General features: G+C 40.5%; 1 protein-coding gene across 11 annotated transcripts in view; it reads left to right on the forward strand.

Annotated features, from left to right (window-relative positions):
- Nucleotides 1-26,948, forward strand: part of mctp1a (multiple C2 domains, transmembrane 1a) — a 254,225-nt gene extending 227,277 nt beyond the window's left edge. For 6 of the 11 annotated variants that reach the window (XM_079814162.1, XM_079814164.1, XM_079814169.1 and 3 more), the window contains 4 exons: nucleotides 9,359-9,468; nucleotides 11,507-11,616; nucleotides 12,029-12,126; nucleotides 25,027-26,948. In XM_079814162.1, coding sequence (XP_079670288.1) covers nucleotides 9,359-9,468; nucleotides 11,507-11,616; nucleotides 12,029-12,126; nucleotides 25,027-25,098 — 390 coding nt within the window. In that variant the 3' untranslated portion in view covers nucleotides 25,099-26,948. Of the gene's footprint in view, nucleotides 1-210; nucleotides 313-9,358; nucleotides 9,469-11,506; nucleotides 11,617-12,028; nucleotides 12,127-25,026 lie in introns of all 11 variants that reach the window. The other 5 variants (XM_079814163.1, XM_079814159.1, XM_079814166.1 and 2 more) reach the window with 1 other exon arrangement.
- The last annotated feature ends 118 nt before the right edge of the window (nucleotides 26,949-27,066 follow it).

Consider the following 27,066-nt stretch of genomic DNA (forward strand, 5'->3'; position numbering starts at 1 on the left):
AAATTCTACACACACTCAGGGCATTGTCTTGTTGTGTAAAAGAGCTTCATTGTTTGATTTCTCCATTTTGCCTTTTTTATCAGGTGGATTTTTTTCTCTCTCTCAAGGGTCCTGAGCCATCTTAGTAGCCATCAATGTTTTTTTTTTGTCTAACTCTTTTCCTTTTGTAGCCCTGCTTTAAAAAGATCTCAATTTATTCTGGTCCACAAGGTGCCGGGTTCAGTCCCCTCCCAGGATGGCCGGCTGCCGGAAAGCCATATCCTTGCGGATATTTTGGCTTCCTGGCACTTTGAGTGGATTCGCGTGATGGTGGTAAGTGCGGTCCGTATGTCCCCGTGTCTCACTTCTATGGCTCATCGTTTGTCACGCCAAGCAGGGTTGTGTGTCGCTCCCTTTCACCTTTCACTTTGTTCTCAGTTGTCACTCTTCCTTCTTAATCTTGAAGATCTAGCCTTGTGACCAATAGTTATTTGTTGGACTCTGGAATAGCTGGATACTTCCTACACTTGGGTAGGTGGATGCAAATGCTGTGTCACCTTAATATGGCAACATGTTTGGTAGAAAGTAGTGGCTTTTGGGGTTGGGTTTTCTCCTTATGGTTTCGCTTAAGGGTAGTAGTGTGCTTTACTAACCTAAGCAATCAGGGTGCATTGGGGCTTACATGTTTGTGCTGTCACTAACCTCTTTCAAAACAGCCAGAGCCCCAGCCAGTGGCTGACCCACCGTGGCTTACTCGATGACTTCACCTCATGAGAAACTCATTTGCAGCTCAGATAACGATAAAGGAACACTGAACCTGTGCTGTATAGAGAAGGAAAGCAGCTTCCAAGAAGAGGGTTTATGAATGAATTATGAGGGTATATTGATGTTTGTCTCCGAAGTGGAGGGATGCCATTGCCATTTATATCCTTTTGAGAAGCGCATCCCTGGAAACTTTTAAAAGTGAGAACGTCTACATGCACTCACTATAGATGGCATCTCAGCACACTGTCATTTCAGATGTCTAATGGGACACTGAATTTAAGAGGTAAATTAAATGCCACGGTACTTTCTAGGAATGGGTTACAATTTTTGTCTATAGTCCAACAACTGACTAGACGATTAGTAAGGACAACTAGGTTATTTAGAATTTAAACTATATATATATATATATATATACTACCAGTCAAAAGTTTGGAATCATTAAGATTTTTTTATGTTTTTAAAGAAGTCTCTTAAAAATACCAAAAAAAGCTGTAATATTGTGTAATATTATTTAAATGTAAAATAACTGTTTTCAATTTGAATATATTATAAAATGTAATTTATTCCTGTGATGCAAAGCTGAATTTTGAGCATCACTACTCCAGTCTTCAGTGTCACATGATCCTTCAAAAATCATTCTAATATGATGATTTGCTGCTCAAGAAACATTTATTATTATTATTATCAATGTTGAGCTCTCTTCACTTTCTATTCATTAAATAATCCTGAAAAAATTTTACACAACTGTTTTTAATATTGATAATAATAATAAATGTTTCTTGAGCAGCAAATCGGCATATTAGAATGATTTCTGAAGGATCATGTGACTCTAAAGATTGGAGTAATGATGCTGAAAATTCAGCTTTGAATCACAGAAATAAATGACATTTTAAATAGAAAATAGTTATTTTAAATTGTACAAATATTTCACAATAATACTGTTTTTGCTGTATTTTCGATCAAATAAATGCAGTCTTGGTGAGCAGAAAAAAATCTGAATGATTCCAAACTTTTGACTGGTAGTGTGTATTTATTATATATATAAAAAGGATAGTTATATTAAATAAATAAATATATGCTCTCCTCATTTGCTCACCCTCATGTCTTTCTATTTACTGTGACAGGGCAGAATAGAGAATTGACAGGAAGCAAAGTGGAAGAGGCAGCCAGGATCCGGAAAGGACCACGAACTGACTGCAATCACCAAAACACAACTGTTCTACAATTTGGAGTGCTGCCCACGAGGCTATCATCTCTGACAAAGATTATAAAAAACATTTTGCCCCTAAGAATAGTATCCAAACGTGTCATGTGAACTCATAACGGGCATTAATTATATAGAATGCTTGTTGTTGACCACCTACTGACTAGTCAACTTTGAAAATGTGTGGTTTTGGACATCCTTAGTAGCTATATTGGGTTGCCTGTTGGTGCCCAGCTTGATGATGTTTCCCCAGTTTGACGGCCTCATTTTTGCGAGACGGAGAGAGCAGGGCGAATCCAGTGCAGTGGTTGGTGGATGGAGCTAATTGTGCTCCATTCATCATCAGGTGGCATCCAGGGACCCAGAGAGGACAGGGCAAGGAGAGCAGGGGGAACGCAAGCGTTCTGAGGTGAGGGGGGGGGGGGTCGCTCCAGGGGTGAGGGGCATAATCAGAGAGGCTGGAGAACAGGGGCAACTATCAGGTTGACCTTGGGGCTGATGGAGTGCCTTGCCCGCTGGGTGCGGAGGCCTGGGGAGTAATGGCGAAGGTGAACCCGGCTCTCCAGCGGATCCATTAGAGCCTAATGCTGTTGTTTTTAGCAGGGAGCGGTGGGAAGCAGAGGTCAGACGTAAAATAAAGCTTATTCTCCCTGTTTACAGTGTTATCCATCTGCACGTCATTGCGCAGGGATGTGTCGGGAGCTCAGGGCAATGGGGTGCTAGCGTGGAAACAGTTTTTTTGTGCTCCTTAAAACTAGGGCGCTCACTCATCATGGCTAAAACCTTCCTTTTGTGTCTGATCAGAGAGAGCTAATGATGCAATTGTCAAAGTAAAGGTCGGACATTTATATTAAACATGAGTTAGGAGTGCAGCATATCTCTTTATTTGCTATTTTGAAAGACGCCATTTTGTATGATCTCCACATAGATTGAGCTACATTTCACAGTAAACTGAATCAAACTTATATTGTGTAGTCTCTGATGGAAAAACAAACAAACAAAAACAGTGTAGATTATCATGAACTTCCAGAAGCTTCCAGAAGTCTTGCTAGTTTAGCCTGGGCAGACCCTTCTTTAGTAGGTGATTTGATTGAGTGGATTTTGGTAGAATCACTTGCTTTCATAGTTTGTAAAGCAAGCAACTAGCCCTTAGACCAGGGGTGTCCATTCCTATTACTGGAGGTCCAACGTCCTGGAGAGTTCAGGCGGTCCTCTAGGAGTAGGATTGGATGCCCCTGCCATAAACAGTAAATAAAGGGATTGAGACTCTAAACAATCTAAACACTGGGCCGCTCGAACACTTAAAAATGCACTATTCTGAATCTAAACATAATGTTATTCAGTACCTGCTGAAGTCACAAAGACTGTTGTTAGACCTTGGCCCAGAATACTGTCTCCAGAGGGAAAGCCACTGTGAGGGCATGCGGATCTCTAGAGAGTAGCTCAATAGCTTTTTTGCTGCCTCCATGGTCACATACTGTTGCGTGGCTTTCAGCATCTCACCTATTTTTGGAGTGTCACTAGGGATTTGAGGGAAGGTAGAACCTGGGAATTTGAGAGGCAAGGATAGTGCCTCTGAACTTCTGTCACATTCCCAAATGTTTGAAACATACTTATTCTGTTAGGTGTATGTGTGTGTGTGTGTGTGTGTGTGTGTGTGTGTGTGTGTGTGTGTGTGTGTGTGTGTGTGTGTGCGTGTGTGTGTGTGTGTGTGTGTGTGTGTGTGTGTGTGTGTGTGTGTGTGTGTGTGTGTTTGTGTGTGTGTGTGTGTGTGTGTGTGCGTGCGTGCGTGCATGCGTGTGAGTTCTTGTTTTATTGTGATGCTATATTATAGGTGTTTTGTTCAATTATCCATGATGCAGTGGTAAACACACATGCCTGCCTGTGACATATTGACTCGTAGCCCTCTGATGGGGACACCCATCATACTTTGCTGTTGCTCTCCTATAAATAAAGCACAGAAGTATATATAAATGAAAAATAAAATCTTGCAAGTGTTGAATTGGACTAGATAATTTTTAGGAGAATCAAAGAGAAACATATACACAAACTCTTAGACTACTACTTAAAGAGTAGATTGCATGTTTTCTTGATGTTGTATTTGAGGTTGTGTCAAAAGATTTTTGTTTATCTTTACTCCTTAAAAACAGTAATGCGAATGGTTTTCCTTTTGATGTGGGATATCTTTTGGCATCCAGTATTTGGGATAGAAGTTATTGGGATCAAGCAGGCAGTCAGGGGAGTTTCCGTTTAGTCTGACACACACCTCAAATCTAATTAAACTGCAATTTTAATTAACCTCCCAAAGTGCTCAGACTCGAAGACGAGGAACAATTTCATTGACAAGCCTTTCCCTGTACGTCTCTTCCCCCGTCCCATTCATTATGAATAAAGTGCTAATGAACTACTTTTGGAAAATTAATGCACTCATCTATTTAAAGAAGTTGTTTTTCGTTTCATGTTTTCGCTGATAAGAGGTGGGCTCACGTCTGTCTGAGGGGACTTGTCTTGGCTTTATTTGCCATCAGAGGTGTGGAACTCTTTTCCTTGGTGATATCGCTCTCTACTTCTGCCCGTCTGGGTCAGCGCTCTTTTGGCTCGAAATGAGAGAAGACAAACAAATAATACGCGTATCAAGGGAGCAACCCGGCCCGGGTGAAATGATTTCATTTTCATCTTGATCTCTATCTTATCTGCCTTCTTTGTTCCCCTCACCTTTAGTGCGGCGTAGATCAAAGAATCTTGTTTTCTCTTCCTCCGAACACGCCGAGAGAAGGGTGTGGGTGTGGATTAGGCCCGGCTGGGGGTCCGTCCTCTTGCGTTGGGGCTCTGGCTTTGGTGTAAATGAAGTTTGGCGCCCCTGGGACATCGTTCCCCCTCCTGCTGTCGTTAACAAACAAGATATGCCCTCTACGAAGTGTCTGTCCTGGTCTGTGCCAACCTCATCAGTCTCCCGCTATGCTGGTTGCCCATTGCGAAGGAGTTGGAGCCTCCTGATGGGACGATGAGGTGTGAATAGCCTGATGTTTGGAACTGGCTGGAATGGACTTGCCTCTGCTTGCCTGTAGCACTAGCAGCCCTAAGGAGTTTGGTAATAGGGATGCGCTAGGGGGTCCCGGACAGCTGCACTCAGTCTTACAGTATACACAGTTTAATGCTTTCGAGATGGAAGATTCTGTTCATTTATTTGCCAGCCACTGATGTCACAAAGCTTATTTAACATTTAATGTAATTGAGGTGTTGTTTCATTATCCAGGTATTCGTTTTTACATTCAGAATGGCACTTTTTGAGAACAGTGCTTAAAAGATCTTTGCGACATGGCCCTGTGTTTAGATTGTAGAGTCTATCGGCAGCATCTGTGGCATTTAAAGTTTGGATGAACAAACAAAATCATCTTTGGTAACACTTTATTTTAAGGTGACGTAGTTACACGTTACAATTACTTACTAATAACAGTAGCGTTATTTTACAGTCCTGTTCCCCATGTAGCCTACATACTTTGTACTTATTATAGTAATTACAATAACTTTGTAATAACTAGGTACTAACCCTGAACCTACCCCTAAACCTACCTTACCCATGTGGTGACCTTATATTACCTAGTACTTTCTCAGGTAAGTAGCTACACTGTAAGTAGGCCTACATGTAAGTGTGGGTGCTGTAAAATAAAGTGCAGCCATAATAGCAGTAAATGACTGCATTTATTACAGTAAATAACTGCATAATTACAAGTAACTAATCCTAAACCAAACCCCAAATTCTAACCTTAACCATATAGTAAGTACATGTTGTTAATTAAGTACTTATGTGTGTAATTACGCTAACGACGTCACCTTAAAATTAAAAAGTGTAACCACATTTTTATAGTAATGCACATGAATTCCAGATGGTTTGAAGCAAAATAATAAGCTTGTTTTGTTGTTTTTTTCTTATGTGAATTCAAAAGATCTAAATCTTCATGTTAAATATTGAAATATTGGATATAACTGCATTATTTCCATTGTGTAAAAAAAGTAATTGGCCACATGCTAATCAATATTTGGGTCAATGATATGACAGTTTTTGATCTTTCATTTTTTTTTTTTTTTTATTGTGATTGACATCATCTGTGACAGGCATATTTTTTAATACATAATTTTTTTTAAATATTTCATTTGAATGTATTTTTTGTTATGTTAAAGATATGAGTTGGTAATTTAACTCATGATTTGAATGCATTAATCATGATTGTAATGCATGATTTGTAAAAACAATTTTTATTTTTTATAAAAATTTTATCTTGAAAAATCAATTTTAAAACATTTTGAAATAATTATAAATGTATTCAAGGTGTAAGGACAATGTTTTTTTATGGTTAAACCATATTACATTTAGAGTCATTAAATTGAAACTTTTTGTGAAAATGGTATAAAAGTTTTTCAAAACCATATGAAACAAACATAAATACTAAGCTTTGTATTATGTGTTTTAAACTAGATTTTTAAAAGATTTAAATGTTTGTTTATTGTGGACACTCGTATATATATCATTGACCCTTAAACGTATTGCTTATAGAACTGCAGTGTAAAAGCAGTACACTCAAAATCATGCTGTTGAACAGAAACTGTAATGTACGGCGGCCTACAGCAGTGCTGATATTCAGTAGAGCGTGTGATATCCCTTGATTCAAACTTTTTATATTTTGACATTGTGCATTTAGAAGACTTCAGATTTGGCTGCACTGTTGGAAGACACTTTAAACAGAACTGATTTTTGACTAAATATCAATTTCCCTTTGCCCGCTGACATCAAGTGTGCCTCCTGCTGTGTCGCAGTGTGTGTCCGCATACGTGAGGAAGAGGACCTGAGGTAATGGAATGCCCATGTGTCGCTCCAGCGGCCCACAGCTCAGCCAGGACCCACAGCGGGCTCTTCTGCGGCAGGTTGCTCTTCGGCTCGTAGCGGTGTGAGCGTGTTTATGTGTGTGTGAGAGAAGTGCGGAGGAGCAGTGAAAACAAGCCTCTCCCCAGGCTAGTGTTATTCCAACCTCCTGCCTTCCTCAATCCACTTTTGAAGGCAGGAAATCGGAGTTAGCTCACGGTTTGAGGGCCATGTGGTAATGGTTTAGACTGTAGAGACCCATGACCTGCACCTCCACCCTCACTCGCTCGCTCGTACACACACACACACACCGATACCTTGTCCCTCAAAGTCTTCTTTTCTCATATAGCAGCCGATACAATGGAGTGTATGTTGGACTTTTGTTTCGCTTGATAACGCAAACCAGATGGGAGCCAGGACAGGGGAGTCTTGTTAAATATTTGCTAAGAAAAATAACCCTGGGACGCAGTCTAATTATATCTATTTGTCTTGTGTGGCTTTTTGGGAAGGCAATGTGGTTATGCAAGCCATATTGGGCTTCATTTTTCAGATGTGGGATCCAGTACAAAGCACGGGAGATGGATGGGACACTGCGTGTGTGTGTGTGTGTGTGTGTAGGAAGAACAGACAGTTTTCTGTTTTTTCCTGAGACCCATCTCTGTATTATAAGCATATTTCTTCATTTTGGGAATGATATTCCAGTACCAGTCTCATTCATTGCTTTACCTGTGGCATGAGTTGTATATACCATTTTACATACCAGTTCTGTGTAGACATCAACCAGGGTGCTGAGCCACTAAAAATGAAGCATTAAACTGACATCTTTTTTAGTTTATTTATTTTTATTACAACAGAAGCACCAGAGGTACAGTACATATCAGCTCAGATAAGATGGCATTTGAATATTGTCTAGAATACAAAGAGAGGCCTTGGAGTCAAACAGATCGAGAACAGATTAAAGTTTGACTGCAGACACGTCCTCCTTGTAAACGAGTTAATCGGACTACAATTAGCCTCTTTGTTGTGCGCTTGCGTCACCTCTGTCTTTCAGAGCCGACACATGACGTGCATTTATACCTCCAAAAATGTATTTAGGCAGTGGGCTTGGACAGATGATGAATGTGGCTCAACCGTGCAAAAACCTGCTACGCATTTAAGCATGCTAGGTGTGTTTTAAAAGGCTAGTTCTATCCAAAAATGAAAAGGGATCATTTCCTCACCCTCCCATCATTCCAAACCTGTATGAATTTCTTCTGTGGAACATGAAAGATGATTTTTGTCAACATGAGGGTATGTAAACGATGACATGAATACATTTTTTTGGATGAACTATTCCTTTAAATGCAAATAATTTGTAGGATCCACTTCTGATAGACGCGTCTTATGTTAGCATCTCTATGTGTGGACCCCAGCTCCCTCTTTGCTGCTGTTTTGATTTGGGTTTTGATCCAGAGGTTCAGTAGCTGGTCGTCTCATTGTGGACACGATCCGCTGCAGTGACATTTCAATTGATCTCCATGAAAGGCCTAAGGATGGCGACTGAAGTGCTTCCAGATAAACCTGGGCAGGGTTGAGCAGAGGCCTGGAGCTCTCATAAAGCAGACCCAGGGCAAAGGCATAGTGATGCTTACGGCTGCATGGCAGTGCCCTCCCGCTGGGTCCATTTTGCCTGGACATATTGTTCTTCTTAAGTGCTGCCAGTCTGTTTGTGTAGGCCCTCCGGAGGTGTCAGGGTTTGGGAATCTGGACGTAGCTGATTTTTTTCACAGGATTTCTGTTTTTATCTTCAAAAGGTTGTCCGATAGAAGCAGAAACAGACAGAAATGTGCAGATCTATATGAGTTTTGAGTGTTAATATTGTACCTTTTTTGAATAGTTCACCCAAAAATAACAATTCGGTCATAATTTGCTTTATTCCAAACCTGTATGACTTCATGTTTTGCAGATTGCCCATGCTGCTCTGTCACTGAAAACAGATTTGAAGTGCATGAGGATGAGCTAATAATGACAGGATTTTATTTTTGCGTGAACCTTCTGTGAGTGTGGAAGCGCACGTGTTTGTTTGTCTCAGCACATCAATGCACTACAACAGTCTCTGTCTGTGTCCACACTCAGTCACTACATTCCGTGTCAGCCCAACTGTTGCATGACTGTTCTTATTGTCAGTCAATACAATCAGAGCCTTTTGACTGTGGAAACATTGAACTGACGTCTACTTTTGAGGTTCTTGTGGCCTCAAAAGTTGAAAAGAAAAGATTTTTGGTGCGCATAGTAATGATGGTGGTGATGGCCACAGTGATGTCACTATTGTAAAACCTGGTTACCCAACATAGCTAGTTCTCTTTGAAGAACATATTAGAATAAATATTCTTCTCTTTACTGATACACAAAGTGTGATTCATTTTAAACATGTCTATTGCAGAATGGAGAACTTGGTGAGAGAGAGAGAGCTCACCAAGTCTTTGATGCTCCCCGTGCTCTTTCAGCTGTGTGGAAAAAATACATTTGCCCAGCCTCTCTTTCTCTCTCTCTCCCTTTCATTCTTTCAGGACTCCGAGAGAAAGGGTTTTATGAACAAGCTGTATGCCATTCAGGATGTGTGTATCAGTGTGCAGAATGCTCTGGATGAAGTGGCCTCCTATGGTGAGAGGATAAAGAAGTAAGTCTCAGCCCTCGCTGCTTGTGTCTGAGCAGACACGTGGGCACCACCGTGCCAACCTCTGTCACATCTTACTCAAACAAACACAAACATTTGCTTACACCGCAAAAATCATATTCCTAATCAGTATTTTTGTCTTGTTTTCCAAACATCCTTGAGTAAACATCCGTAACACAAGACAAATTTACCTAAAAAGCAAAACCTGACTTTAGAGAATTTACACTACGTAGTTTGGGGTCAGTAAGATTTAGGACACATTAAATTGACAAAAGTGATAGTAAAAACATTTATATACAGTATATCAAACAAATACTGTTTTTTTCAACACATCATCAACACAAAATATCTGATAATAAGAAATGTTTCTTATATTAGGATGATTTCTGAAGGATCATGTGACACTGAAGACTGGAATTATGGCTGCTGAAAATTCAGCCTTGCCATCACAAAAATAAATTACTTTTTAAAATGGATATTGTAAATTGTACTAATATTTCACAATTGTATACTGTTTTTACTGTATCTTTGTATCAGCCGCGAAGAGACTACTAGAGACTGGAGATGTAAAAAACATTTTAAAAAATCTTACTGACTTCAATCTTTGGAATGGTAGTGTATCTTGAATTTAGCTTGTTTTACCCTGTTAGAAACCTCAATGAAGACAATGTATGTATGTATAAACCAGACAAAAGTATTGATGAAGATACTTTTTTTCCCCCGTGTATGCACTCTCAGAAAAAAAGGTACAGTCGAGGTACAATTTTGTTCCTTGAAGAACAAAACGTATAACTGTACCTTTAAAGGTACACAATTGGTCCTTGGTCCTACAATTAAACCATTGGCAGGCAAGTTCGGTCCTAGTGAGTCACTGTCCTGCAGAGTTTGACTCCAACCCTGAAAGACATCTATAGAAGCTCTTATTGAGAATTAACAGAGGTTTAGATGTTGGTTTTATTGAAAATATTTGGACACCATTATGGCGATGAGTGTTTTCTTTAGTTGGGCAGTTTGACTGCGAGTTTGTGTTTTTTGTTACAGTGTTTACAAAACCATAAACCAAAATTGTCATGAAGAAAAATGGTTGACTAAACTCATCACTGACTAAAAATATCAATAAATAATATTCACCAACAATACTTTCTCACAGATCACAGAAATAATTTTTGACGCACACAGATATCAAGAATCAGCATATGAATCTCAACAATGGTGACATACTTAATGCTGAAATGCTTGCTGGGAGCCATGAGTTTTATACTGTGGTGGCTTAGTAGGGTTGGAGCTAAACTCTCCAGGACATCAGCTCTCTAGGACCGAACTTGCCTACCCCTAACTTAGAGGTACAAAAATGTACCCTCAAGGGTACCACCCCAGTGGGGTCCCTCTTTTTTTTTTGAGAGTGTGTTATATTATTGTGCAATTTCGAATTTGATTTAACAGCTACTGTATAACCCTCTATTTTGACCCCTTACAGAATTTACCACTCCTTCATTTAACATAGCATTGGTATGAATTAGCAATACTGTACCTTGATATATACCATGACACTGAATCATTATCAATTTCCTGTGCCATGCTATTTACTCAAAAAAAGAAAAAGTATTATCATTGTACTGACATGGTACATGTCCAATCAAAAATGTTTTACAGGTGTTATTATAACTATGCTGTTTTGCAACTATAGTAACATTTGGTAAGGCCACACACACATGAAAAACTGTCATGCCGTGTCTACACCAGGTGTGACCGCTGTGTGCTGCAACAGCTTGATGGTGTCTACAATGGATGCATCAAAGTGAAAGCTCCAAATCCATTTGCACTGCTGTCTGAAGTAGCGCAAGTACATGGAGTTTGTCAGAAATAGAATGGTTTTTTTTTTGGAGTGCCGTCATGTGTCCACATCCAGTGTAGACAGCATCACTGATTATAATGGGTTCTTTTTGATTTTGTTGCATTGCGCCATTCGCGTCCGGTGTAGACACGGTGTAAGTCTGTGTAGAAGAAATAACATCAAATGCATCCTTTTCTCTGTTCTCAGTACTTTGAACTGGACTGTGCCTTTCCTCAGCTGGCTGGCCATAGTGGCCCTGTGTGCAGCCACTCTTGTGGTGTACTACATTCCTCTCAGATACATCATTCTGGCCTGGGGTGAGCTTACAATACGCTTACAATCTGTCATGAATGACGAAATAACATAAGACAGAGTAGCATGTTACACAAAGCGTGTTTTAGAATTGCAAATAGACTATTGCAGGAGGTCACAGGGTTTAGTGGAAGTTTAAGTTTTCATGCTCCAGGGACTCGCCACCAGAACAGCAGGGAGGACAGTAAACTGCAGAGCTCAGGGCAAACTCACTAGTAGCTAATGCCTCGTGTGCTCTTTCATATAGTGTTCAGATGCGAGTTTCTACAAGGTCAGAGAGCAGAGCTTCTGTCAGCTCCATGGCAGCTTATCCTTTAAAGTGAAAAGACGAGGGTTCAGAATCTGTACAGGAGCTTATAAGGTCCTTCTGAACTGCACTTTGTGAGACCTAATCACCACTGTTGTTTCTACTTTCAGGGGTGAACAAGTTCACCAAAAAACTGCGAGACCCATACAGCATCGACAACAATGAGCTGTTGGACTTCCTGTCCCGAGTGCCCTCAGACGTTCAAGTGGTAGGTGACTTTCTTACGGTTACCCCCAAATACATACGGATGTTACAAACAAATTCCAAAACTGTCATGTCTCACACCTCTCTACAATACCATGATTTGAGGGGTCATTTATGTCTGTAGCAGAGGCAGTGCAGGAGGAGCTATGCACTAAAGTTTAAAACTTAGTTTCTTAGTTTACTTTCCTTTTTGGTTTGTTTCAATCCCCAGCCCTAAGAATGAGCAACAGTAATAGCGATGCTAGCCTTAGCAAACATAATAAAATAACAATGAACCCGGGCGGCTCTGCTGTGTGAGAAGGTATTTGTGCAGAGTTTTCTGGATCCCGTTCCATTTTCTATGCTTTAATTTATGCTTCCTGCTCATGGTAATATGCATAAATGCAGAATCAGGGAATTCTATTCTTGTCATCACAGACAGCCTTGTGACTCATTACCATGGAAAGAGTGCAAGATGTTGACTTTTTAAACAAACTTCACCTAAACTTTTATACCTATAATGGCACTTTATTCTGTGGAAATATATATAATGCTGATTAATATTGTATTGATTTTACTCTTTGTAATTTGGTGTTTCTTCAACTAGGAGTACTTTTATGTACCAGGGCTTGATTTAACAGATTTCATGCTAAAACCTTCTTATCATGCCTGCATCATTTTTGTGCTATCGTTTACGTTCTATATATTTACGTTTTGAAATCTTAAAATATATAAATCCCTCATAGAATATAAATTATTACACTAAGATAATTTAAATCAGTGATCTAATCAATGTTTATTGATGACAATTTATATACTTTTTTCAAATTTAACATTTAAAATGTATTAACCGTCTCTCAGATGCTGTGCCATTTCCATCGTGACCAACAATTTGCCCCAATCATTTTTATTTTTCATAACTTTTGAAAGATTGATATGAAATATGAGATGAGTGAATAATCTTTACAGACATTTTTTATTGTGTATCATTTCTAGTCATGCCCTAACATTGACAAATTAAGCAAAATCTAATTGTAAGATATATAAAATGGAAGCTATAAAAATAATTTTAGCCAGATATGTTTTATGCAGATACATTTTCATCAAACATAATGCATCATTTGAGATGTGGTAGAAATGGCACTGTGGAATACAATACATTTTTATTTTCAATAAAAGGCTTTTCCTGTTATATATGTACAGTATATTCACATTAACAAAAAGTAAATAAATAATAATATTTTATATTAAAATAGGTTTACTTCATTGAAGTCTACGTACCTCCTGTAGATATAAATATATATATATATATATATATATATATATATATATATATATATATATATATATACATATATCCTCAGTTAAAGAATCACCCAATTATATACTTATACTTGTTGGCCTTCGTGAGGAATGTGTTTCATAAATGTAATTTAGGTAAGTTGAATGTAAATGACTTGTGATGTTTTCAATCTGCACGTGTCTCTCTGTAGATTTATAGACTTCTTGCTGTGCTGTACTGAGTCATGCTTTGTTATTGAGTGTAATGAGTGTAAAGCAGTAATCCTCTCCCGGCCTGCTTCTACATTAACCGTGAGATCTGAGTTATGCGGCCCGCCCCATTGTCCCGTTCTTAATCAACAGCGTTCTGTTCGAGCAGCGAGGTGCTGGCGTTTAACTGCAATTAAAACCTGGGCTCGTAAACACAAGCCCGGCCTGTTATCGTGCTTCCTCTGTGTCGGGATAAACCCTGCGGTGCGGACGGCAGGGGTGACACAGGGCTCTGATCCAGGACCAATCGCTTGCCACATCAGCACAGACACGCTCGCCTTTGATGAGCCCGGGGCGGCGGGCAGGCTTTGATCTCTATAGAGTCGTAATCCCTAGCCCCTGCGTGGCTTTGCATCGGCCCTGCAGCTGCAGGTAGCCTGCTCTAAATTAGCCCGATGCGGCTAGGTCGCTAAGGTGCATTTACCCCAAACACCTGGAGCCCAGAAGGTCCCTGCAGGTTGGAGGCCCAGAGGAGACCTGGCTAATGATGTACGGTGAGGTTCACGCTCAGAAGAGCAGGCCGCCGTGGGCTTTCTGTGCCCTGTTACAGCTTTTGATTTAGGACAGTCCAGAAAAGTACTTGAACATCGGCGTGATGCGCGGAACGTTCCGCTCTGCATCGCACAACTGCCCGTGGAGGTCCGTTCACCTCTGTTTTCTGGGTTAGAGACAATGGGCGGGGTGGAGGCTGCGCTTCTGTGGGACCTCGGAGACTCAAACAAAGCATCGGGGTGTGATCTGCACATGCCCAGGGGCCCGAACGTTCTGCACAAATGACAAATGGAGGGCTATTTTTGAGGTTCTGACGCGACCTGCGCCTCCCGCACCGTCCCGTGATGAAAGCCCTGCAAGGCCGAGAGAGGCCAGCATTGCCTCTTTTACAGATCATTTGGAGGTGCCTCAGAACAACATGAACTGATGAGCATCTAATGACTTTTTATATAAAGGGCATCTGTGCTGCAGTCTGTGAGTACAGAGTGTCTTTGAATGGGAACTCTGTGGGTGCATTTCTTTTCTCACCTTGTTTGTGTTATTTTGAGTGCGCTGCTCGTATAGATCTTATGTGCCAGAGAAATAAGCGTGCAGCCATCTTTAGAATTTTGCTCTGTGTATTTCTGTGGCATCGCGGTTGAAGAGTAATTAGCAGAGTTAATTCATGAGCATTGTAATGTTTGAAGCGGATGGAATAACACATGTCAGTAGTTCATCCAGAAATCTGTAAGGTCTTACCTTCATGTTGAAGAAATACAAACCGGAAGGCGGAACACAATGAGCAAGTGCTGAAAAGGGGCAGAGCTGCGTAAGGTCTATATGACCTTAACATAGTATTTATGGTGGTTATTTATTACATTTAAAATCGAAAATTTTTACATGCTTTACAAATTACAAAATGTATAACATTAAAGGGTTAGTTCACCCAAAAATGAAAATTCTGTCATTAATTACTTACCCTCATGTCGTTCGACACCCGTCGGAACACAAATGAAGATATTTTAGTTGAAATCCGATGGCTCTGAAAGGCCTCCATTGGCACAATGCACTTTACACTCTCAAGACCCATAAAAGGTACTAAAGACGTCGTTACAAAGTCCATCTCAAACAGTGGTTCTACAATAACTTTATACAGCGACCAGAATAGTTTTTGTTGCCAAAAAAACCTAAATAACGACTTATATAGTGATGACCGATTTCAAAACACTGCATCATGAAGCTTCGAAGCGTTAAATATCAGTGAGTCGATTCAGCGGTTTGGATCGCCAAAGTCACGTGATTTCAGCAGTCCGAATCATGATTCGACTCGCTGATTCATAACGCTTCGAAGCTTCATGATGCAGTGTTTTGAAATCGGTCATCACTATATAAGTCGTTATTTATTGCACAAAAACTATTCTCGTCGCTGTATAAAGTTATTGTAGAACCACTGTAGTGAGATGGACTTTAACGACGTCTTTAGTACCTTTTATGGGTCTTGAGAGTGTAAAGTGCATTTTGCCAATGGAGGCCTTTCTGAGCCATCGGATTTCAACTAAAATATCTTCATTTGTGTTCCGAAGATGAACGGAGGTCTGACGGGTGTCGAACGACATGAGGGTAAGTAATTAATGACAGAATTTTCATTTTTGGATGAACTAACCTTTTAATACAGTAACAGTAATGTTTTAATTTCTAAAAAAAACAATTTTTTTGCAATTATTTTTTTTTAATCCATCCATTCTCCAAAGCGCTTGTCCTATGTAGAGTCACAAGGATGCTTATAACATTTTATTTTATTTCTCCATTCACACTCACATCCACATTATATTTCAAAACAGTGAGCTCGAGACCTCCCTCTGAAACTTTATCCGCTGGTGTGTCACTGTTGGACACTTTTACTAAATTAGTGGGTTCACACTTTTTGTAATATATTTTTGGACTGTTGATTACTTTCTCCTCCAGATTTTTTGGGAAGGCACTGCTGTCCTTTCTCCTTTTGGAAAATGCCCTTAAAATGGACAAATTCATTACATTTATGTATTAATTGTCCATGTTGAAGGTGTCGTGAAGAGCAGGCAGGTTAAGTGTACATTACACTATACACAAGTGCTGTGGTTTTTCTATGGTGTGTTTGTAAATCTTAATACATACAACCTCTCGGCACTGAGGCCATGGCCTTTTAAGTGCACTGCAGGAGACCTGCGATATATCAAACCTGCTGTGAGGTGCGTATTCACTTTGAATTACTCTCCCAGTTTACACACTCTATGTTCTTTTCATGTATACACCTATAGACCCCTCTGAGAATATCTTTACCTGCTGTGTGCCTGCCTCCCTGCTTTAAATAAAGCACATTCTGATGTAATGCAATACTTTGTCTTTTAAATGAGGCCAACCGGCGTTACCAACTTAACATTCTCTACCAGGTGTCTAAGACGTGTCCTGCCGCATGCTTTATGGTGCCATTAGCCAATGGAGGAACTGCGTGCATAACTGGGACGCTAGCAATTAGCACGCCAAGGGCTCCATTATGGCCTATGCAAATGCTGAGATTAAAATGCAGCCACAACCGTACGATTCAGCTCTTAGCCAATTCATCACCTGCGAAGGGCACACACTTGAGGAGAGAAGAAAAGAGGGCAAACAATAGCAAAATTTGTCTGTTTTCTGAGGACACGGCCATCATTTATGGACACTTTTTGCCATGGCTGATATTGTCCCCTGCACTTTATGAATGCAATACAGAGGCAGCATCCCCTATTGTTAAGTTAGTGTTTTCAACTTGTTTGTGTGTTAAATAACGTTAATGAGTGGCAATCCAGTGCTAGAAGTTATTGTATTCTTATTTTTTTTCTTGCACCCCAATCTCTCTCTCTCTCTCTCTCTCTCTCTCTCTCTCTCTCTCTCTCTCTCTCTCTCTCTCTCTCTCTCTCTCTCTCTCTCTCTCTCTCTCTCTCTCTCTCTCTCTCTCTCTCTCTCTCTCTCTCTCTCTCTCTCTCTCTCTCTCTCTCTCTCTCTCTCTCTCTATATATATATATATATATATATATATATATATATATATATATATATATATATATATATATATACACACACCGATCAGGCATAACATTATGACCATTCCTAATATTGTGTTGGTCCCCCTTGGCTGCCAAAACAGCCCTGACTTGTTGAGGCAAGGATTCCACTAGACCCCTGAAGGTGTGCTGTGGTATCTGGAACCAAGATGTTAGCAGCAGATCCTTTAAGTCCTGTAAGTTGGGAGAAGGGGCCTCCATGAATCGGACTTGTTTGTTCAGTACATCCCACAGATGCACGACCATTTTTGCTTTGTGTCAGGGTACATTATCCTGCAGAAAGAGGCCACAGTCACCAGGGAATACCATTTCCATGAAAGATTGTACATGGTCAGCAACAATGCTTAGGTAGGTGGTACGTATCAAAGTACCATCCACATGGATGGCAGGACCCAAGGTTTTCCAGCAGAACATTGACCAAAGCATCACACTGCCTCTGCCGGCTTGCCTTCTCGCGACAAACTGTGATGCACTTTGTATTCTAAAACCTTTCTATCAGAACCAGCATTAACTTCTTAAGCAATTTGAGATAAAGTAGCCTGTTTGTTTGATCGGACCACGCGGCCTTCGCTCCCCACATGCATCAATGAGCCTTGGCCACCCATGATCTTGTCGCCAGTTCACCACTGTTCCTCTGTTAAGAGATTCATTCATCATACAGTGATTGACTCTATTTCACCAGAGAAAATAGTTTCAAGGTCACAGCAGAACCAAAGAGCATCTGATGTGACTGGTTGATAAAGTTGGCTTGACGTTGGACGTTCGATAATCGCGAATATAGGGACCGTCTCTAAAGTTACATATGACATTGGTATACACGCTTCTAACTTCAATAGCATTTGAAGAGAATGACTTGGTCTTAAAACCAATTTTAAGGTGTTCATCTAGGTGTCAGGTATGAAGCACACCTTTTAGATTTTTGATATTTAATAAAATAAACTGTCAAATCACATGAAAATATGGATATGTATTTCACTAGGCTACTGTACGGGCTCATACACAAAACGGATAGATTTAAATATGTCATAGCTGATAGAACACTGATGAGAATATTGTTTAAGAATAAATTATATTCACACCAAAAGAAATCTTATTTTTTTCAGTCAAGCAACTGTTAGTGTTTCTCTGTCTAGATTAAGGAGCTCTGCACACAACCTTAGCAAAGCTAAATAGGCCTATCTGATGACATGTCATGTTAAACATTTCATTACATAATAATATAATAATAATTTGTTACATTTATATAGCGCTTTTCTAGGCACTCAAAGCGCTTTACATATAGAAGGGGGAAATCTCCTCAACCATCACCAATGTGCGTCATCCACCTGGGCACCCGCCAATGGGCAAATTTGGGATTTTTAATGACCACAGAGAGTCAGGACCTCGGTTTAACATCTCATCCGAAGGACGGTGCTTGTTACAGTATAGTGTCCCCATCACTATATTGGGGTGTTAGGACCCACACAGACCACAGGGTGAGCACCCCCTGCTGGCCTCACTAACACCTCTACCAGCAGCTACCTAGTTTTCCCAGTTGGTCTCCCATCCAGGTACTAACCAGGCTCAGCCTTACTTAGCTTCAGTGGAAACCAGTCTTGGGCTGCAGGGTGATATGGCTGCTGGTCATATGATTACATATAGCCAACAACAAATTTCCCAATAACAACATTTTGACCAGTGAAAACGCTGAGTGGCTAGTAACTTTGGATAACCACTAGCCACAGTGGCTGGTGAGCAAAAAAGTTAGTGTCAAGTCCTGTGTATATAGGCTATACATAATACAACAGTAGTTGCCAAAAGTGATATAGGGTCATCAAAACAAATCCCATCCAGATAAGTTCATTAATCCTAAACATTTGAGGACAATATTTTACACTAAACTTTGTTTAGGTATTTAACTGACAAAATAACAGCGAAAATAAATAAATAAATACAGGTCTTATTTTTCTATGTAAACAACCAAAAAAAATGCATAGAAAACAAAAAAGCTCACATACATTGACTACAACACAATCAATTACTAGTATTTAATTGATTCGGTCTTGTTTTTCCATGTGTTCATAATTTCCTTATATGACAGAGCCTTGCCAAAAACCACACATAACACTGCATTATCACAAACAAAAAAATGACTCAAGCTCAAAGATGTCAATTTTCCTAGGCCAGACCAACTCTTCTTTGACTATAATGTGCCGTGTTGTCTTGGGTGGGACACACATACAGGCATAAAATAATAATGTATGGGGCTGCGTAGCCGCAGACCAATCAGAGTGCCTATGATGACCCCAGTGCACTGTCAAAAGCGCATACAATGGGCATGTGAGCATCCAAACTGGATTTTGGAGCAGTGGAAGAAGGTCGCCTGGTGTGATGGGTCCCATTTTCTTTTACGTCACATGTACTGCTGTGTACATGTGTGCCGTTTACCTGGGGAAGTGATGGCACCAGGATGCACTGTGGGAGGAGAACAAGCCGGTGGAGGGAGTGTAATGTTCTGGGCAATGCTCTGCCAGCCATTCATGTGGACGGGAATTTGACACGTGCAACCTTCCTAAACATTGTTGCAGACCAGGTACACCCCTTCATGACAATGGTGTTCCCTGATGGAAGTGGCATCTTTAAGCTGGAAATGCACCCTGCACACATTGTTCAGGAATGGTTTGAGGAACACCATGAAGAGTTCAAGGTGGAAACTCGCAACCTTGAAGGATCTGCAGCTAACGTCTTGGTGCCAGATACCTCAGAACACCTTCAGGGGTCTTGTGGATCGGCGCCGTTTTGGCAGCATGCAGTGGACCAACAGCATATATTGGTCCTCTGTATATGTGTTATAAGGGGGCAGTTTTGGCCTAATGCTTAGAGAGTCAGACTGGTAACCCAAAGGTCGCGGGTTTGATTCTCAATACTGGCAGGAAATGACTGAGGTGCACTTGAGCCAGGCATCTGACCCCCAGTCGTTCCCACAGCAAAAATGGCTGCCCACTGCTCCGGGTGTGTGTGTTCAATACTCACTACTCCTGTGTGTGCACTTACTTGTATGGGTTAAATGCATCACAAATTCCGAGTATGGGTTACAAGCTGCGTTTTTTTGTTGTTGTGATGCCTCCCACAGAACTTGATCTTTTATTGTGTCTGAGGAGAGAGCATGTCCTGTTGGTTGTGTAGGTGCCAAAACTTTCCTTAGTTGTGCATATCAAAGGCCTGTCTTTGCTGCACCAGGGGTTTCTTTTTAGAGTTTAAACAAGCAATTAGTGTGCACCTTACCTTAGGAAAATAAAAAGTCAGGAAAAACTTTTCTCAGTGCCTTTTCCCTCTCTTTTCACCTCAAAACATTTTTTTTTTCTCGCCAATGGATGCGAGTTTGTCTGTGGGCGTCTCTGAGCCCTTTTTTTCCTCTTCTAGAGGAGCATTTAATGCCCCTAATGCAAGGTTAGGTGTCACTAGAGATGAAGCAGGCGAGATTTCTCCTTCTCTATAAACAGCATAGCATAGTATCATTAAAAATGTTCAGCTTTCATTTACTTATTTATATTTGCTGTCGCCCATGCGGCTTCAAACCCCGATCCACGCTTAGCAGCGGGACGACATTGCGTACTCGGCTGCGGCAGGTCCCGGGACGGCGCCTGACACCGCTAAACGAAGCGCTCGCGCGTGTGGCGCCCCCTCCACGAGAGCGCACTTCAAAGTGTGTTTTGTAGTGCAACTGTCAACATGGGGGAGAGGAATGAGGTTGGAGCAGCCTTTGAGCAGCGTAAGGTCTTTACCCATCGTCTCCACGGATGTTCTCTTTGTGCTCGGCGCTTGCTCCAAATTGCTATCTCACCGTAGTCACTTTAACCCTCCTCATTCCAACTACTAAAGTTCTTTTCTTTTGTATTGTTCCCTTTTTTACTCTCTCCGCATGCTTCTTTGACTCTAACTAGTGTGGCGTGTTATCTTGGATGGGACAGCTCTCTGTCATTAAAGCTGCAGTGCTTGTTGCACCATACAGGATGGCATAACTGTCAGCAGTTAAGTGTAATAGAGCCTCTGACGTGCCACATGCTACTTTTGATTGAGCCTTTATTGTTGTTTGCCTTTATTTCTTTTCTTCCATTAGATTCACTGATGTCGATCTTCATCGCCTCACCTTGACACGCAAACTTTTGTTTACATGCAGTTCAAGGGAGGCTTCTGAAGTCAGACGCGACCCTGATGTGTTTAAAGTGAATACGAAAATAATGACCCCGTTAGGCTGCAATTTAAAGCACGCTTTGAAGAAGACGAATGCCAGGCCGCTCTGAAATCCTCCAGAAATGCTTTAGCTGCAGTTATGGACCCTACTGTCAACCCTGAATTAGTGTTTATTAGGCATTGTAGCATTTTTTAATTGTGCTGATTAATCACATCTATCAATTTTTGGAAATTTGCAAATGTATTAAATGTACATAATAGTATTGAGTTATTTCGTAAAAGGTACGCTACGGATTAATTACATTTTTAGTGTGAAATTATTGACCCAGTACATAAAAAAACATACCTAGCAATGTTTTGTTTCAACCACAGAATTCTGTGTAATTAGCGTACCTTTAAATGATTATATACACCACCATTCAAGTTTATGGTCAGTAAGATCTTTTTTTTAAAGAAATCAATACTTTTATTCAGCAAGGATGCATTGAATTTATCAAAAGTGACAGTAAAAACATTTATAATGTTACAAAATGCTGTTCTTTTAATCTTTCTAAAAAAGTATTACAGAATATTAAGCAGCACAACTTTTCAACATGTATAAGAAATGTTTCCTGAGCAGCAAATCAGCATATTAGAATGATTTCTGAAGAATCATGTGACACTGAAGACTGGAGTAATGATGCTGACTATATTTTTTAATTTAAATTTCATTTTAAAATCAATTAAAATAGCTAATAATATTACTGTTTTTACTATATTTCTAATCAAATAAATACAGCCTTGGTGAGCGTAAGAGACATTTTTAAATCTTATTGTCATTTGTTTGGTCAATTAATTTGATGCTTTCAATTTCCCATGCTTACAGTACATTTTACCCCGATGAAAAGATGCATGCAAACTATAAAGCAGACCAACTCGCTTTGGAGAAACCACTGAAGATTTTTCATCCTCACTACATCACTAAAGTCCTTTGTGAATCACATTCAGCTATGACGTGTTTGAATGTGGCACAGACAAACCCAATATCGCATCTACAAGATGGATGGCTGTGAGATGGACACACTCCTCAGTGTAGGTGGTGACTGATGTTTCTGTTGAGTTGGCAGTACATGGACCACATTTCTTAGGGAGCCTAAGCATGACGTCAGTCCGTTTGAGGGCCAGATCTGAGGGAAAACCAGTGATCTGTCGGTTTCGCTCAGAGGCTTCCTTGCTGTCGTATTTGTCTGAAAGTGAATGCTAGCATAGTGACGACCGTGTGAATATTGAGCTGGTATATTATCCCCTTCCTCTGTGCAACTCTGTGTGTCATTCAAATATAGTGCACAGGAGGCTTGATTCTCAACGGATTCAATGCAAGCAATGTGAGATTAACAACTGTATACTGTAATATACATACATACACATAGCACCCACATTTTGGGTTAAAGGGATAGTTCACCCAAAAATTTAAATTACCCAATTTTTACTCACCCTCAAGCCATCCTAGGTGTATATGACATTCTTCTTTCAGACGAATACAATCAAAGTTATATTAAAAAATGTCCTGGCTCTTCCAAAAATTATTATGGCAGTGAATGGCAGCCATAAAAAAGTGCATCCATCCATTATAAAAGTAATCCACACGGCTCCAGGGGGTTAATAAAGGCTGTAAGTTTTTCTGTAAGTTGAATACGGAAGGCGGTCCGGTCCGCCTTCTAGCTATATATTTTTACTTTATAAAGTTTTAAATATGGATATTTTTCTAACACAAACCCATCAATTCACTTCAGAAGGCCTTTATTAACCCCCCGGAGCCGTGTGGATTACTTTTATAATGTATGGATGCACTTTTTTGGGCTTCAAATTTTGGACTGCCATTATAATGCTTGGAAGAGCCAGGACATTTTTCAATATAACACTGATTGTCTTTATATACTCCTAGGATGGCTTGAGGGTGAGTAAATTATGGGATAATTTTCATTTTTAGATGAACTATCCCTATATAACTATTAGTACTAAATTCATTATTAATCAAAGTTTCTAATAAACACATTTTTATACTTTTTAATACTGAATGAAACGCACTACTGTGCATACCAATATATCCATAATTATTATTGAATGGTAGCAAATACACAAAATTGTAAAATTATAGAAGTTTTTTTTCCTCTTTTAAACCTACAATTCACAATATAGTTCAAAAGTTTAGGATCTGTAAAATATGTTTTTGAAAAAAGTTGACTGCATTTATTAGAGCAAAATACATTAACAGTAATATTGTAAAATATGATTACAATTTAAAATAACTTTGTAATTTAAAGTATAATTTAATCGTGTGATGTCAAAGCAGATTTTTCAACATCATTACCCCAGTCTTCAGTGTCACATGATCCTTCAGAAATCATTCTAACAGGCTGGTTTGCTGCTCAACAAACATTTCTTATTAATATTAAGCAGCTCAACTGCTTAATATTTTTGTAGATACTGTGATATCATTTTTTTTTAGGATTCTTTGATGACTAGAAAGTTTAAAAGAACAGTGGAATTGTTTATTTTTTACATTATAACATTTCTTACAGTCACTTTAATGCGTCCTTGTGGAATTAAAATAGATTTCTTAAAAAATAAAAATAAAATAAATCTTATTAACCTCAAACTTTTGAAACGTTGTGCATCATATATATATATGATGCGTAGTGGCACAACTAATATATATATATATATATATATATATATGAGGATGTAGAATGCCAGTAATGCCGAGTTCACACTGCACGATTTCAGCCCAGATTTTGACTCGCCGACAGGTTTTGCGAAATTGCCCGCAAATGCCCAAAATCATAGGCAAATCGGTGCTCGTTCATGCGAGTGTCAATCACGCAGTGTGAATTATCAAAGACGCGATCAGAGAGAATCGTATCTGTGAGATATTTGGCATGCTAAATATCTGGACCTGTCGGCGATTCAGAATCCTGCTGTATGAAATGAGTTCTGACTGAAAATTACATTGGCAATGACCTACAGCCAATGAGAGAGCAAGATACAGGGCAGCAGGAAGTTCAGAGAGGAGTTTCAGTATTTTAATAGATATATTTACAATCATATCAAACAAAAACAAAGCAGAAACATTTGCTTGGCTAGCCGCAACAGCAGCACACTGCAAAATTATATATTTACCTCCAACTGTCTTTGCAGATCACACTGCTCCCTGTGTCGCCCCAACAATTTCCTCCTCCATAATCTTTTTTTCTTTTTCAGCGCACAGACAATTTGGATCGCAAGCTTCATTGTTATGACACACGTGTGATCTCGCGTTGTTTCCTTGTCACATCTCGCGAGTGTTTGGTTGTGAAACGTAGTTTGCGGACAGGACAGAGTTGTCGGCGATTCTTCGCCTTGAAAATTCATGCCACCGTCGCCGATCCATCGTGCAGTGTGAACACAGCAGCAGCTGAATGCTACCCCAGATAATCATGCAGTGTGAAAAGAACCGCGATTGAACTACTTTGAAAATCGTGCAGTGTGAACTCGGCATAACTGGTTAACTCGTGGCCTTCTGTGTGACAGCACAGCCGCGTTTGACTCAGAAGCTTTTCATCCTCACCACCATCCCCAGATATCAATCCGCCCACCTGACAATGTGTGTGTGCTTATGTGTGTTTTAACAGGTGCAGTACCGAGAGCTGAAAGTGGACCCCAGTCACAGCCCAAGCAAAAGAAAGAAAAACAACCCAGGATAGCTCGTCTCCTCACACGGACGCTCTCCCAAACGCCAAGGAAAAGGAGAGGACTGACCGGCAACCAGCCTCTTTCTGTCTTTCTTCCTCACTTTTTTTCCTCTGTTTTAGCTGCGGCGTGGAGAGTTAAAGGGCGCCGTCAGAGTGAAAACAGGACCATTGTTAATTACCATCCGTCCTTTTTTGGGTTTATTTTTTGTGGCGAGGCGAGCGGCAAAAGCTCTTGACCCCTTTTAGAGTCAAACAGTCTGGGTTATTTGTCAGCTCTTGCCACTAGCCAGACAGCTCTAAAAGCCAAGGTGTCCTTCCACGGCAGCACAGGGAGCCGTTCTAACCGCAAATAGCAGGATCAGCTGATAATACGCCCACCTGTGCCGACACACCTCGCCTCTACAGAAGGGAAAACGACGGTGGTTAAGTTGCAGTTTGCACCCTACAATTTGCACGGCGCAGTAACTGCCATATCTAAAGCTATCCGCAGCTGTCGAGCAGCAGTTATCAGAGTCGACAGCTGAGCCCGTTACGGTCCGATTTATGGCTGTAACTAAAGTGCTCATGGAAACAACTCCAAAAAAAACAAAAAACACATGCCAGTGAGGTTTGCGCTATCTTCACTTCTTTTTGATGTTCTTTTAACGGTATGAATGATGCATGCTTGGGATTGTTTATTGTAAACCTTCTTTGACCAATAGTAGCCATGGCGGTGTCAGCGTTAGCATTGTCCTCGTAGTGGGGATTAGGGAGTTTACGTACCCTTGCATCATCCTCTGCTCCCATAACGCCGCACGGTGCCACTACGCTAATAAAGATGTCAGTCTTGGCCACCAGAATGGTGACCGAGTGGAGAGAGCGGCACGTTCTCATTTGAAAGCAACTTCCTCTGTCATCTCCCCATGCACCACAACTCTGCCTCCGTGCCTGCAGCCATCAGCCGCCCCGACCTCCTGCGCCCACTCAAACTTTGATCTTCAACTCTTAAGGATGAGCGTGCGAGCCTTTTACAGATGAAAAAAAACCCCGTCCGAAATCTTTCGAAAAATCCCGAACTTGAAGGGCGAATGTCTGCGTGTGTTTTCATTGCTGTGGATTGGCTGCTTGACAAGAAGTCGATAGAGTGTGACAGGCTGCTTTAGGGCCTCGGGGGGTACCGGAGGGCAGAGGTTTACTGACGCCACTGTGGAGAAAAAGGAGGACGCGGGCTTCTTTTTCGGTGCTCCTCCTGTCATTCCGCTCTGTCATTTCCTCTCATTCATCCATCCGCTTGCGAGGGAGGTCACGGACGGGTCCGCGGGGTGCTCTTGAGGGACCTCGGCGTAGCGAGCGATGAAAGATCACAGCACAGGCTACATCAGAAAGGACACTAGCCTCATCCCTCGGCCTCCCTCCTGACTTCTCATTTGCCATATCGCATCTATCATATGGAAAGACCATTGATTTGTTGGAGGGAATTCCATTACAAAGACAACACAATCCCCACTGAGCAGGACACGGACGGTACTTCAGTGACTTGCATTCTTAAAAAAAAAACCCCCACAGATGATCTGAATAGCAGAAAGGATAGTTTTCGAAGCCTGGATGTGTTTCTGTGTACTGTACGTGTTGATTGGAGTTGTTCAGTGGGTTTATTGTGAATGGTTTTTGCATCCCAAAAGCTTTTCGTTTTGTAAAAGTGCACATGCTGTGTTTGCAAGCAAACCAAAGTGGATCTTTTTTTGGAAATTATAAAAGAGAGAACTATGTAGAATGTAACGTATCCATTCATTGGAAAAAGGATAAAGGCACTTTCATTTATACCAGATTTTTTAAATTATTTATTTGAGACATAAATCTTTGTTCTTTGTAAATATTCTTGTAAAAAAAAAAGAAAAAAAAAAGAAAATCTGAATATATGTGGTCAGATGTTTATGAAATTGTAAAATGTGTGTCTGTGGAAATTGAAAACCTGTTGCCTGTGATGTCATACTGTGACTG

This window comes from Gobio gobio, assembly GCF_949357685.1.
Source record: "Gobio gobio genome assembly, chromosome: 4".
Taxonomy (NCBI): domain Eukaryota; kingdom Metazoa; phylum Chordata; class Actinopteri; order Cypriniformes; family Gobionidae; genus Gobio; species Gobio gobio.